This window comes from Chelonia mydas, chromosome 8 (assembly GCF_015237465.2).
Source record: "Chelonia mydas isolate rCheMyd1 chromosome 8, rCheMyd1.pri.v2, whole genome shotgun sequence".
Classification (NCBI taxonomy): domain Eukaryota; kingdom Metazoa; phylum Chordata; order Testudines; family Cheloniidae; genus Chelonia; species Chelonia mydas.
In genome coordinates this window covers 38,035,364-38,049,855 of record NC_057854.1, presented here as the reverse complement: position 1 = coordinate 38,049,855, position 14,492 = coordinate 38,035,364, and the positions used below count along the sequence as shown (strand labels likewise).

Sequence of the window (14,492 nt, the reverse complement as noted above, 5' to 3'; positions counted from 1 at the left end):
CTGGCCAAAGACTTCTCCCCACCCCATGCCCTTGTGGGACAGACCAAGAGGCTGGAATAAGGATTAAACTACTGGGTTCTCTAGCCATTTAATAGGGGCCTGTAGAAATTACTCTAGACATCTGGAGCATTTCATAGAGAACTGGGTCCTTTTCCAAGGGGAAGCCTCTGGAAACTCCTTGTTCTCCTTTACACCCGGGAGGACTTTTCCACAGGGTGCACACACTGTAAGGTCCAGTGACACAGTGACAGATGGGTGATTCCCAGAGAGCTGTGCATCGTGGAATGACTAGGATGGGCAGGGATCGGATGCATGGCGGGGTAGGACAGTGTGCTGCAGGCTCCCAGAAATGCTGTGGCTGCTTGCTAAGACATCCAGCTCTCGCTGAGGCTTGCACCAAGCCGGCTGCCGCTCACTCAGGCCACTGCAACAGTGTGGGAGCACCCATCATTGCTTTAGCTGCAGCAGCTGCTGCAAGGGGAACTCCCCTCCTGCATCCCCCCCAAGCGCCGTGGTGCAGGGATGGACCAACTCATCCCCACTTGCCCCACTGCTGGACGTACAGTGATGCATGGAGAGGACCCAATAGAGCAGGGCCAAGCTGCAGCACCGAGTGGGAATCTTGCAGCCACTACAACCCACCTCTACATGCATTTTCCTGGTCTGCTCTCTAGCTCCCCCCCACCCCCGACCTCCTGCTGCCTTTAGCTTTCTTGCGAGCTGGCCAGTGCAGGCACCTCCTTAGCAGCAGGCTGTCAAAGCAGCACAACCCCCAGCAGCCCCTGCCACTCTCATCCTCCTCTGCGAGCTGAGCACTTTGGAAAACTTGGTCATGACTCCCTTCTCCCACCCATCCTTCCTTGGCCAGCCAACCATGCAGCTTCCTGCAATGAGATACTGGGGGCAGGGGGAACGAGCAATGGGAAAAAGGGAGAAGGAGCCACTGGCCCAACTCCCTGTGCACCCTTTATAGGTCCCTAGAGAAAGGCCAGCAGGGTGACCGTGCCCTGTGGCTTCTATCTCACCCCCTTATTCCAAGCCATAACTAACAGCCCAGGCTGCTGCGCTGTTGCCCAGGGCCTCTCTCACCTGCAGCCACCTTACACCAATAAAGCACCAGCAAAGAGAGCAGAAATCCCGCCGCCTCCCAGCAGGACTGGGGCAGACTGGGCAGTTCAGCGTTCCTGCAGTGTGGCGCCTTCTGAACAGCAAAAAGCCCTGAGCCGGGCTCCAGCCCTGTGCAGCTGGCTGAATAATGGAGATGGTGAATGATATTGTTATTCGGTGAATAAATTATTCAGGACTTTTCTGCATTATTCAACCAATTCTATTTTCAGAATGTTCCGAAGAGCTGGGCTGGTGGAACAGGGCGCCGCAGGGACGTTGCAGGAGCCAGGCCTAGCAACATCAGATCTAATGCCACGCTTCAGAGAACTGACCTGGGGTGGAGAACATGGCAGAGCTCAGAAGCAGTGAGGCCCCATGACACCTTTTCCTGGAGGTCAGGCTGGGCCTGGGGTGAGATTAAGAATGGGCCTGGAACAGGGGGCCCCAGCCTCTGTCATTTAAACCACCAATAAACTCACTCAGGTCCCAATCCCTTGGTCATATCTGTGCAGCAGGACACCACAGTAGAGCTGCCACCTGTCCAGGTTTTCTCAGGAGCATCCATTTTTTGAGGTACCTGTCCCAGGAAAGCTGGACGGGTGCTCAGTGTCCACTGCCAGCTGGCCAGTGTTATGGGCTCAGGATCAGCCCACGAGGCCCATATTTTGCACCTCAGAGGTGGGAGCCCTACCTGTGTCCATGAGAGACCCATTGGGCTTGCCCCCCTGGATCTGGCTACAGGATTGGGGCCTAGCACATCAGCTGACATGCTGGGTGTGATCATCATGGTTAATGTTGCAAAATAGTTCCCATGCTAGAGCTGCAATTCCCTGTTTGCCCAGCCAGAGAACCAGCCGAAACCTGCCCCTGAAGGGAGACTGGCTAGTCTTGGATGAATTGAGATAAGTCAGGCTGTGTTTCTGGGCTAGGAGTCAGAAGAGGGATTTGCCCAGCTACAAAGTTCTGACCTTGTTTAGGTGAGAAGAGCCTGGAAGTGCCTGAGCGCTGAAAGGTCATAGTGGGCAAGTCGCTAGAGCACAGTGGGGAGAGCAGCGTTGATCCATGGATTGGTTTAAAGTAACAGCAGAAAATGTAGGACTGAGCAAATGCCCATCCCTGGGGATTTAACTAATACTCACTACTAGTCACTGACCTGTGTAGCTCAGAACCACGGGCCAGATTACGCTGGAGCGGCAGGTGAGGGCACAGTGCTAGGGGCTGACACTGCCCCACTCAGCAAGGGGCCCCAGGCCTTGTAACTGTGTACGGTGCAGGGACAGCACTCGGGCCATGGGTACTGCATGGGGCGAGTGAGCCAAGCTACTCTTCAAAGCTGGCGAGGAGCCTCCCAGCCCCGGACATCCCTCAGTGACAGGTCCCCCGAAGCTCCCCCAGCTTGTGGGCTTGGAATGTTTCAGTCCCAGGACTGAGAACTGCCCTGCTCCCCAGCCCTCTCCCCCAGGGCCAGGCTAACCAATAGCTCCACATGCCCAGTGCCACCCCAGGACATCCCCGCTCTGGAACAGACCAAAAATGGCTTTTTTGATTCACTAACAATCACAAACCAGTTCAGATTTGGCTGGAGCTGAACCCAGTGTTTTTCTTCTATATTTCAGAATTGCCACCAATCCAAAACCTCAGTTATTCACCCTGATCTGCTCTGCTCCGCTCCAGGGTTTATCTGGGTGTCTCTATGTACCACACACCTCTTCTCCAGCCTGGCTCCTGTGGGCCAAACCCCAGGCTGTCCCTGTCCCAAGAATCACCCTCAGCCCCATCCCCAGTCAGGTCCCCGGGTGCGGGGAAGCTCCTTGTGGGGAGAAGGTGGAGCAAAGGGAAGGGGCATGGCGGATCGGGCAATATTAACGAGTCGCAGGAAATGAGGCTAATCGAGGAGGGAACACATGGGTGGCAATGCCTCAGATAGGAATGGTATGAGACAGAGAGAGGGAGCTGGAGGCAGAGGGGAAGGGGAAGATGGGGATGGCAGAGAAGGAAGAGGACAAGGGAAAGCAAGGAAAGACACAGCTTTGCAGCTAATGCATGATGGGTGCAAGTGCAGGATTGGCCTGGATCCTTGACACCAAATGGCAACAGTTTATCAGGTGATAATCTCAGCCTCTTCCAGGGGGCCCCCTCCACACCACAGCACTGTCCTAGCACCCCCCCCGGACTCACTTGCCCCCAATCTCCCCTCCCCCCAGGGGCCTTCGAGCCCCTCCCCCAAGGAAAGACATTGCTCATGCTTCTTGTGAGTGTACCAGCTTTGGAAAGGCCAGAGCTGCTGTTCAGTCCTTTAAGGCTGGCCAGGATAACCACTGGGCCTGGGGTGCAGGGAACAGTTGTGCTGGCTACCTGGCCAGCCAGGTCCTCACATACTGCGGCACTACTGCTGAACCCTGTCCTCCGGCCCTGTCCAGACTCCCAGCCCAAGGAGCCTCCCAGGAATTGGAACCACATCAGGAGCTGAGGTCGCAGCTCTTACCCGCCTCGCAATTGGAGGGATGTCCTCCCCCCCGTAACTGCATTGGCACAGATGTGCCAACCCTCACTTTCCTGTGGACTATCACAGGCATCAGAAGAGAGCCAGAGTCAGTCACCCCAAGGGCCCAGCTCCCGCAGGACTCAGGTATGTGCGAGTCCCACACTGTGCCCACCTCTGGGCCAGGGCAGGGTGAGGGGCATACCTGGGACAGAGCTCTAGCTCCAGGCAAGCAGCTGTTGTTGCCCAACAAGCTTTGATGGGGAAGGAAGCGATGCTGGGGGTCCCTGCTGTACATTTTCCAGATGAGATCCTCCCCAACCAGGCAGAGGCCTGTGCCACCAGGTATGGGGGATCTTGGTATGGGGGATCCAGCTGGATGAGATGGAGAGAGAACAGCTGGGTTCTGCCAGGCTGAGGCAGGAGTGGGGCTCCCACAGGAAGCACCAGGTGGTGGTTGTGGCCGTGAGTCCAGGGCAATGCTGGCTGCAAGGGCCAGGCCTTGAGCACCTTGCACGGACACTGGGCATGCAGCTGCCCCAGAGAGACCCGGGGCTGCCTTGGCACTGAGAACTGCAACTGGGAGAGTAGAGACAAGGGCACAGGGCCCCAGGCAGAGGTTGGTGCCACCAACAGACACGGTGTAACAGTAACACCAAGCAGTACTTCCAGGGCGCTCATCCCTGGCCAACACCCCCTCCCTTCTGGTCTGTGCCCAGAGCTCCCTCTGTGCCCAGCCCAGTGCCCCCTCCCTTCTGGTCTGTGCCCAGAGCTCCCTCTGTGCCAAGCCCAACGCCCCCTCCCTGCCGGTCTGTGCCCAGGGCTCCCTCTGTGCCCAGCCCAACACCCCCTCCCTGCCGGTCTGTGCCCAGGGCTCCCTCTGTGCCCAGCCCAACGCCCTCTCCCTGCCGGTCTGTGCCCAGGGCTCCCTCTGAGCCCAACCCAGTGCCCCCTCCCTGCCGGTCTGTGCCCAGGGCTCCCTCTGTGCCCAGCCCAACGCTCCCTCCCTGCCGGTCTGTGCCCAGGGCTCCCTCTGTGCCCAGCCCAGCCCAATGCCCCCTCCCTGCCGGTCTGTGCCCAGGGCTCCCTCTGTGCCCAGCCCAACGCCCCCTCCCTGCCGGTCTGTGCCCAGGGCTCCCTCTGTGCCCAGCCCAACGCCCCCTCCCTGCCGGTCTGTGCCCAGGGCTCCCTCTGTGCCCAGCCCAGTGCCCCCTCCCTGCCGGTCTGTGCCCAGGGCTCCCTCTGTGCCCTGCCCAGCCCAATGCCCCCTCCCTGCCGGTCTGTGCCCAGGGCTCCCTCTGTGCCCAGGGCTCCCTCTGTGCCAGCCCAGTGCCCCCTCCCTGCCGGTCTGTGCCCAGGGCTCCCTCTGTGCCCTGCCCAGCCCAATGCCCCCTCCCTGCCGGTCTGTGCCCAGGGCTCCCTCTGTGCCCAGCCCAGCCCAATGCCCCCTCCCTGCCGGTCTGTGCCCAGGGCTCCCTCTGTGCCCAGCCCAGCCCAATGCCCCCTCCCTGCCGGTCTGCGCCCAGGGCTCCCTCTGTGTCCAGCCCAACGCCCCCTCCCTGCCAGTCTGTGCCCAGGGCTCCCTCTGTGCCCAACCCAGTGCCCCCTCCCTGCCGGTCTGTGCCCAGGGCTCCCTCTGTGCCCAGCCCAGTGCCCCCTCCCTGCCGGTCTGTGCCCAGGGCTCCCTCTGTGCCCTGCCCAGCCCAATGCCCCCTCCCTGCCGGTCTGTGCCCAGGGCTCCCTCTGTGCCCAGGGCTCCCTCTGTGCCCAGCCCAGTGCCCCCTCCCTGCCGGTCTGTGCCCAGGGCTCCCTCTGTGCCCTGCCCAGCCCAGTGCCCCCTCCCTGCCGGTCTGTGCCCAGGGCTCCCTCTGTGCCCAACCCAGTGCCCCCTCCCTGCCGGTCTGTGCCCAGGGCTCCCTCTGTGCCCAGCCCAGCCCAATGCCCCCTCCCTGCCGGTCTGTGCCCAGGGCTCCCTCTGTGCCCAGCCCAGCCCAACGCCCCCTCCCTGCCAGTCTGTGCCCAGGGCTCCCTCTGTGCCCAACCCAGTGCCCCCTCCCTGCCGGTCTGTGCCCAGGGCTCCCTCTGTGCCCTGCCCAGCCCAGTGCCCCCTCCCTGCCGGTCTGTGCCCAGGGCTCCCTCTGTGCCCAGCCCAACGCCTCTCCCTGCCGGTCTGTGGCCAGGCCCCGTCTGGGATCACTGCCCTCCCTACGCCGCGGGCCGGAGGCACTGGCTGTGCCCGTGGAGCGGCGCCCGGCGGCTGGGAGGAGCCCGGGCCCGGCCGGGGCGGAGCCGACAGGCGGGGGCGGATCCCGGCAGTTCCGGGCTCCCCCAACCCCGGCCGCTGCAGGACAGGGCGCAGCTCACCGGGGAGGATGCAGCCGCCTCCCCGCAAGGTGGGTCAGGACGCGGCTGGGGAGCGGAGCGGAGGAGCCCGGTGCCCAGACCGGCAGTGTCCGGGGAGGGCTGTGGGCAGTGGCTGCGCTCGGCCCTTGCCCTGCCCGCTCAGCCCTGCAGCACCCTGCCTTGTCCCCTCTCGGCTCCTGCTTTTCCAGGCTATTGCTGGGTTCCTGCTTAGCAGGGTCTGGAAGTCAGGCCACACCGAGCGGGGGGAGGGGTCTGTGGTGTGGACAGCGGCGAGCCGATCGTGGGAGGGGGCCGCTGATGCTGCAGAGGGTGTGAGGCCCGGGGTGGAGAGCACGGGTCCAGGCCCTGACCTAAGAACTCCTTCCTTGGCAGGTGAAATTGACCCAGGAGGTGAAAGTGCGCTTCATAGAGCAGCTGTCCAGCCTGCAGAGTAAGCAGCAGCGAGAGACAGAGCTGTTGGAGGACATCAGGTACCGGAGGCCAAAGCTGCCTGGATCAGGGACTAGCAGAGAGTGGCTGTGTCTATCCTGCGCCTTGTGCCTTGCTGTCAGCCCCCCAGGCTGATCCTTCTGGCTGAGACCTGCAAACTCTGCCAGGCTGTACCCCTCCCCCCGGGACATCCCTCATTTGGGCAATGAGCTAGGTGGAGTCTTTTTCCTTCTTCACAGTGGGGGAAGGAGACAAATGAAGCTGAGAAGCAGGAACCCTCTGGGCAGCCTGTGCCCTGTGCTGTTCACCAGCAGCTCCTGGTGATGGTGCCGGAAGAGACCCATGGGAATGCAGGGTGGGGGACAGCAGTAGCGGGGATATATTACAGCGACGGTAATTTAAAATGCATTTAGCAGCTACTAAGAGGTCACTGACAGCCGAGGCTGGAGGCAGAACCCTAAGCCCTGTAAGGTATAGGCAGTGGCAATACACTTCTGCTGCCCCACTGGACACGGTGTGTCATCTGCGGGGCCCATTCGTGTTCCCCCCGCCCCACCCCAATGTGGGCCCATTCGTTTTGTGCCTGTGCTGGCTGGTGTCGGTTGTGATCATGCTTTACATGGTGAGGATATGTACTGACCAGGGACTGACCTAAGTCTCAGCCATTTGTTCCACCTGTGGACCATCGAGCAGCCGTCACGTGGGAACAGCTTCCATTTGCTGCTCACCTGGAGTATGTTGGGATGGGCACCGTGGAGGCAAAAGGCTCCATGCCCTTTTACTAGCTCTGATGCAGGCAATCCCCAGGACTCATGGGTGTGGTGTCCCAGTGGCCGTGCAGGGTGCATGGGGAGCTGCAACGAAGCCGGGCTGACAGATGAAGGGTGAGGGGCTCTGGGCATGTCCTGAGCCATGTACAAGCTGCCATTTACCACCATGTGCTCTCCCTGCAGGTCCTACAGCAAGCAGAGATCTGCCATTGAGCGGGAGTATGGGCAGGTAAGGAGGGGCCACGTCTCGGCCTTTGTTCAGAGACATCACTGAGCGCATTCCGGTACAGGTGTGTGTAATCTGAATCCCAAGGTGCTAATCACAGGCCATGGCAGGGGTGACTCGAAGGCGATTAGGGCAAGAAGTCAAAGCAGTTTGGCAACCAGCCTTAGTCATGGTCTGTTTGTCATGGCTCAGAGCTCACAGTAATGTCACGCCAAGCAGGAGGAATAGGGCTGGCCTGTTCCACCTGTTTGAAGCCAGTGTTCTTCCGAGCTGTGGAATGAACCCCAGAGCCTCTGGGGGGGTCTGGTGGAGGACAAGATGTGCAGCTGTCATTGTCTTGTTCTCCAGGCTTTGGTTATTTGGGCACATGGGTGCTGTGGAGCCATCAGAGTGCATGCGAGGGAGGCCCGAAGCCCAGGGATGAATCAGGTCTGTTAGCGGGAGGTCAGGTCATATGTCTATTCCTTGGGGTGAAGTTTGGGGAAAGCCAGGCTGGGCCCCATCCAACGAGGTGCTGGGTCCCTCCATCCCCATGGAACTCTACAGGCTTGAGCCCTTCCACTGGAGTCCAAAAGGACCTATTGGCATTGGACATGGTGTAGCTGACGGGCAGCTCTCGCCATTCTTCCGCTGGACAGGCTCTGAGTCAGCCCTCCTTCGCCGGTGGTACCTGAGCTGGGGCAATGCGGCATCTGGGTTCCATCACTACCTCTCCCAGCAGCGATGCCTCCTCTGCTGTCAGCTGGCACCAGCATGGAGCTGTCACTGGGGAGACCATCTGGGTGATGTGCAGAGCCCTGGGCATAACAGCCACGTGGAGCAGGGCTGCTCAGCACCTGGTCAGAGGGGAGCATCTCTGCCAGGCTGACACGGCACACTTCTGCTCTCTCCGTCTTGCTGCCTGCAGTGCTGGGTGTTAGACTGCAGGAGGGGGGTGGGGGCATATGTTTAACCCTCATGGCTCTGGTGAGTCCCACCAGCAATGGGTGTTGCTGCCATTAGCCCCTCTTCTCCTGCTCCCACCTGGCCCAGTAGCCTCTCCTTGGGCGTAGGTCACCCATGAGAACACATCCAGGATAAATGATTCTGCACCCACCCCTAGGCAGGGGCATTCGGTCCCTTCTGCTGGGCTGTTTTCTCCCGGTGCTAGAGAGAGACCATGGCAGTGGGTGCAATCAAAATATCAAGAGAGGGCCTGATCCTGCAGTAATTTTCCCACACGGCCACATTGGAGCCAGCTGGGCCGTGACTGGGACTAAGCGTTTGTAGAACTGGGCCCAAGGAGGAGCTTGGTGTTCATTCAGCAAAACCCTTATGCCTCCTGCACTCTCACAGCTCCCCCCTGCCGGCTCCCCATCCCCCTTACTCTGGATTTTCTCCTCACGATCTCCCCCTCTTTTTCCCCCCCATAGCTCCCTCCCACCTGCAATAGAAACAGAGGCACCGTCATTCCTAAGTAGGTCACTGGTCTGATGTAAAACGTGAAATGCCCGTCATGCTATGTGTTGTGTCCACAGTGTTACCCCTTGGAAGCAAATTCCTCTCTGAGCCTGGCTGAGCTCCACCTTGTGCCCTGAAGCTGGAGAATCCTCTGGTAAAGTTCCAGTCCAATCTCCATCTTGCAGAGAGTGGATATGGAATGGCTAGAATCTTTCAGGGACTTGGTAATGGGGCCCACTTTCCCTGTTCTCCTTGCTAGGGCCATGGTGCGTGCTGCTCTTTTAAGTGGCAAGTTTTTCTTAAGTGGTTTGCCTCAAATGTCCTGCTGCAGTGAATTCCATAGGTTAGCAGAGAATCCTTTCCTTTGATTCATTCAGAACGTTAGCCTTTTTACTTCACGTGCCACCTGGTCCTTAGGCAATGAAAGCCTCTAAATGGCCTTCTCAGGAGAGTTCGTTATCTAGTATTACATTGTGTTTTCATGGTACAGAGCTTCTGCTACAAAGGACAATAAGTAACACCATCCCACCCGAGCTGCAGCCCCCAAGGGAGAACCAAATGCTGAGCCTGCAAGGTGAGGAAGGGAAGAAACTTGAAGGTACCAGGCGAGGGTTTGAAAGGGTGGAAAGAGAATGAGCTCCCCAAAGAGCTGGGGGTAATAGAGAGAGTGCGATAGACTCAGCAAGAGAAGAATTCATGGAGACAGGAGGAGTGAAGGGAGCAGCCGGCAGGTGTGAAGGAATGAGGGGAGGAGTGCTGGGTCAGCCTGTGGTGTTAAGGGTCAGGGTTCCCAAGTGCTCAGTGCCCCTGGTGGGGCCAGACCTCCCAGAGGGGCTTGAGCCTGAGCTCTCCTGAAAGAGAGCAGAGGGGACTGCGTGGGTGGCTGAGGAATGTGCCGTGAGCAGAAGGAAGACGAGAGGTGTGACCCACCATCAAGTGGCTGCCGGGGCTGTGGAGGCTCTGGCCCCATTGGCTCTGTGGCAGGGCTGTGAGATGCCTATAAGGTTAGACACATGGCTGCACTGAGAAGAAGCTGACTAATGAGGAAGCTGGGGCTCCTAGTGGTGATACCAGGAGGATATGGGGCATGCTCGCATGAGGGAGGGTAGGATTGCTGCCAGGCCCTGTTCAAATTGCCTTCACTCAAGAGGAAGTGGAGAAGGGCAGGTGGAGAGAGAGGTGGCTACGCAGAGAGTGGGAGGCCCTCTGTGTGCTGATGGCACCGCTGGCCAGGAACCGAGACAGTGTCGCCAAGTGGATGAGTGCAGCGAGCAAAGCTGAGTAGGGCACCTGGGAACATCCTGAGACAGACGCGCATGCGGGCTTCTTCCAGGGAATCAGGACTAAGGGACACCCCAGAGAGGGGGCTGTGTGCCCCTGTGACAAGGCAGGAGGTGGTGGGGACACCCCAGAGAGGGGGGTTGCATGCCCCTGTGAAAGGGGACGAGGTGGTGGGGACACTGCAGAGAGGGGGGCTGTGTGCCCCTGTGACAGGGCCGGAGGTGCTGGGATACCCCAGAGAGGGGGGGCTGCGTGTCCGTGTGAGAGGGGCCGGGGTCCTAGGCACACCTCAGAGATGGGGGCTGTGGGCCTCTATGACTGCGGGCTGGGGTCTGTCTGTGCCTCTTTCTTTTCTCCTCTCCAAAATGAAAGGGCCCTGATCGGTGTTGCTTCCTCTCGTGGCTGCTCTGGCCACCTGTCTCCTTGTCTGGCCCGTTCCTCTGGCAAGGTGGGTAGGCGAGCGAGCGCAGAGGTGTCTCCTGTGCACGTGACATCCTTCCTGTGTTATTTCCTGCCTGTCCCTGCTCCGACCTAACTTCTTCTTCTCTCTCCTGGCTGCTGCTGGGCGCTGAGCAGATGTCGTCACTGCCCATGTTGATTCCTAGGCCTAGCTCGAGAGATTACCACTAACTCCCCGCCCAGCTGTGTGTGAGTACTTGATGTGGCCCCACTGTGTGTTGCGTTCCACCTGTCTGTGTTGATTCCATCTGCTGCCATGTCCCATTTCCTAGGTTAAATCTCACAGCCTTGATTCCCATAGAATAGATCATACTGTGTTGTCATCAAGCCCCCATTTGCCAGGCTGCTACACAGTCTTCTGAACTGGCCCCTGGCTGGGCACCTTTTCCCATGCTACGAGCTGGGCATTTGCTGGCCCGTCGTGGTCACGACTCTCAGCCGAGTTTGAGAGATGGGGCGGAGAAGGGAGCTCGCTGTCACTCCTCAAAACCCCAGACCCTCCTCCAGGTCTGACACGTCTTGGATTTAGAGGAGAATATTTTGGAAGGTGCAAGTGAATTGGCTGACTGGTCGAGCTGTTTCATAGCCTTGAACTCCGGCACGCTGCTGGCTCTCCAGCTTGCCCAGGGGGGCTCTGACCTCACTCCTTTATCTCTAGCTGCTCTCACTCCTGAAAACTGCCACTGTTTATTTGCTTTAATCCTGTTGCTGGTTTCCCCCCATGGTGGGTGACAGGCCCAGGAGAAGCAGGATTGTTCCCTTTCCAAATCACGTTATTCAGGGGCTGACATCTCGCTGCAGTCCCCTGGCAGCAGCTCTATAGTGTCCCTGTTGCTAGGCGGCTCCTGAGAGCTGAGCCAGCTGAGCCAGCACATGCTAATGTCTAAGCTCTGGAACCCTGTGGGCACTGGGGCTCACTGGGTCAGTCCCCTTAGCCAAAGAGACTGGGCGACCAGCGTCAGCCAGAGCTTGGTTCTTCCACTCCCACCTCCTCCCCAGGGCTCTGTGCTCTCGAGCTCGCTGGGAGAATGGGGCCCCTGCTGGAGGTGACATGCAGGCCTCCCGGTAGCTGCAGGTGTCACTTGCATGAGGTCCATGTTCCTTGGGCTGTGACCACACAGGAAGGATGCGCCGGATTCATTTGAACTGGTTGCGAAGGTGGTGTTGTTAAAGTGGTGCAGACCCCGCCGTGGACACTTTCTCTTCCCGAGCAGCTCATTTCCATGTAGCCTGAACCTGTCCCCACTCAAGTGAACCGAAACGGACAAAAGGCTGGTTTAAACCAGAATAAGAGCATCCACGCAAGGGTTTCATGCCCTGGGTTAAACCAGTGCAACGCCCCTGTGTGGACAGCCCTTAGTGGGTACCACAGAGGGGATGGGCCGTGCCTGCTGCATCGGGCGGCGGTGGGCATTGTCTCGCCAACCAATTGCGTAATGATGCCACAGCCTCAGCAGAGTTTGCCAAGCTCCCTGCCTTGAGCAGGCCTCTGTTTCTGCGTGGTGCTCAGGAGGGAGATGTGCCCCTGCAGCAGAGCTACCTGCTTTCTCTGAGAGATGCTCACAATGTGTATGGCGGCTGTGCAGTCAGGCCACAGACCCTGGGCTGCAGGGGGCTGTGCTAGGCTCTGAGTCCCCTCAGGAGCCTGTGCCAGCTGCCCACATAGTTCTCTGTGCTGGAAGCAGGGTCATTGCTGGCCTCTTGCCCTCCATTGCCCGTCCCAGTGGCTGGTGCCCCTCCCTGCCCCCACGCCATCCTACCTCCAGGACGCAGCTGATTGTGTTGTTGGCCCGTCTCTAAGGCAGACTTCGCCGGCCTAGCCATATCGGTCAGTGGGGTGAAGCGTGGGATTTGTATAGCTCGAATAGTGCCAGCCAAACCCCTAGTGCGGGCACAGCCGCACTGAGATAACAACACAAACCCTCGTCATACTGCATCTTTGCCAGAGTGGCTTATTTCGCTGAGGGGACTGGATTAAGCTGGGCTAGTCCAAATACAGTTTGCCAGGCTGAGCTGCGTCTGCGTGAGGAACACGTTGCCAGTGTAGGACAGCGGTTTAACCACCCTGGCCAAGCCTTCTGAGTGTAGGCCTGCTCTTGGTTTGTGACTCCATCGCCCCTGCTCCACTCAGCTGCCTCGTTTCCTGCCTCCCTCGCAGACCAGGGTTCTCCCCTGTAATAGATACTTGTGCTCTCGCTCTCCAGCTGCCTCGCTCTGTTGCTGGCCTCCTGCCCCACTCATTCTGTCCCCTCGCTTGCACTACCCCTCCATTTCTCACTCCCATTTCATTGTTGTTGCAGGCAGCAAAGGGCCCAAAGGGGCAGAGAACAGTGGCCAAACTCTGGCCTTGGAGAGCTCTCAGCCTCCCTCAGCAGGAGGCGCTGGAGGGAGAGGTGCATTAGTGCTGGCTCCTCGCTGCTCCATTGCCGGCCTCTCCCAGAGGGAGGCCCTGGAGGGAGGGGGGCTCATGGTTAGAGACAACGCACTTGACTCTGTACCTGGCTGAATGACTGCACAGCCTTGGTCGGTGCCGCGCTCGTTCCGCAGTTCTTCTGACTGTCCCGGTGTGGGAAGTGTGCCCTGGGGGGCGCTGCTGGGACATGTGCAGTGTGCATAGGAACAGCCGTGGTTTTGTTCTCTGAGTGGGGCACTGCTGGGAACAAACCAGGAGGTGGAGGAGCTTGGTGCCCTGGGTGCGAGCCCTGTCTGGGAGAAGCCTCCTTCCCTCATTGGCTGGAAGCCCCAGGTGGGGCCGGTAGAAGAGATGCACCGGTGACTGATCTAGGGTTTGTTTGCAGGCACTGCAGAGGCTGGCGGGTCAGTTCCTGAAGAGAGACTGGCAGCGGGGCCGAAGTGAGACCAACGACTCCAGGTGGGACAACTCGCTGGGCCCTGAGCCTGCTAGCCACGCGCTGTTTGTACTGGGCTGGCCTGCCCTGCCCTGCTGTCAGCATCTGGGGCTGTGAGGGAGCTCCAGCCAGGGGCAGCTCGCTGCTATGTTAGTCCTGGACTTGCCAGCAGGAGGCACTATAAAGAATAGCATAGGAACACCAGCTGTAGGGAGCTCAGAGTAACTCCAGTCCCAGCCTTCTCCAGCAGGGGGTGCTGTAGGGAGCAGAACAGGAGAGCTGGCTGTTGGGGGAGCTCTGTTCTGTTAACTTAGGTGGAATATATGGGCCCAAAGAGTCAGAGATGTTAACGTGACGCACTCACTCACTGTCCAGCACTAAACAGGGTTAAACAAGGATCAGGGTTTGCTACCTTGAGACCCCAGCGTACGTCGTACCGTGGCAACACCTCATTAAGCAGCCTGTTATTGAAGATACAGCAAAGGAGGAAAAACAATTCAAGAGTTTGAAATGTGAAGTATTAAGTCAGGCTGTCAGTGTAACCACATCCCTGGGTCCCTTCCCCTTAGCTGGAGAGTCTTTAGAAGGAAAAGCCCCTTGTTGGACAGTCTCTTAGATGGTAGCAGAGATGGTAATAACTGGCCTTTCGGGGAAAAGAAGTTAGCTGGAGCTGGAATTGTTGTTAAAGCCTGATCCTGCTGTCTAGAAAACAAAACAAGCCAAACACACACCGAAGGGGAGAGATGAGAACAGCGAGGGCAGAAAATTCAGCTTTTGGCTCTGGTGTTGACTTTCATTCGCAGCTTCGCTGCTGGAACAAAACAGGCCCAGCACATGGTCTGATTAGCTGCCCTGAGACCTGGCAAACTAGTACGAGTATCAGGCTGTTTAGGGCATTGCTTTGAGTTTCCTCTTTGATGCCAGGCTCACAGAAGTGTTGCAAAATATGCAGTCTTGGACGGTTAAGCCAGACTCATATTAGACCGAAGGAAAAAGGGGAAGGGGGAGAAGAGAAGAAATAAGGTAGGGAAGAAAGAAGACACATGGGGGTGGGGGGGAAGCAGTCCCCCCCCTGCCCCCCCACA

The 14,492-nt window shown here is 58.8% G+C and overlaps 1 protein-coding gene across 4 annotated transcripts in view; it reads left to right on the top strand.

Annotated features, from left to right (window-relative positions):
• Nucleotides 1–5,840: 5,840 nt before the first annotated feature.
• Nucleotides 5,841–14,492, top strand: part of FCHSD1 (FCH and double SH3 domains 1) — a 30,172-nt gene continuing 21,520 nt past the window's right edge. For all 4 annotated transcript variants that reach the window (XM_043552939.1, XM_037906752.2, XM_037906754.2 and 1 more), the window contains exons 1-4: nucleotides 5,841–5,982; nucleotides 6,326–6,423; nucleotides 7,336–7,381; nucleotides 13,357–13,430. In XM_043552939.1, the coding sequence (XP_043408874.1) occupies nucleotides 5,962–5,982; nucleotides 6,326–6,423; nucleotides 7,336–7,381; nucleotides 13,357–13,430 (239 nt within the window). In that variant the 5' untranslated portion in view covers nucleotides 5,841–5,961. The remainder of the gene's footprint in view (nucleotides 5,983–6,325; nucleotides 6,424–7,335; nucleotides 7,382–13,356; nucleotides 13,431–14,492) is intronic.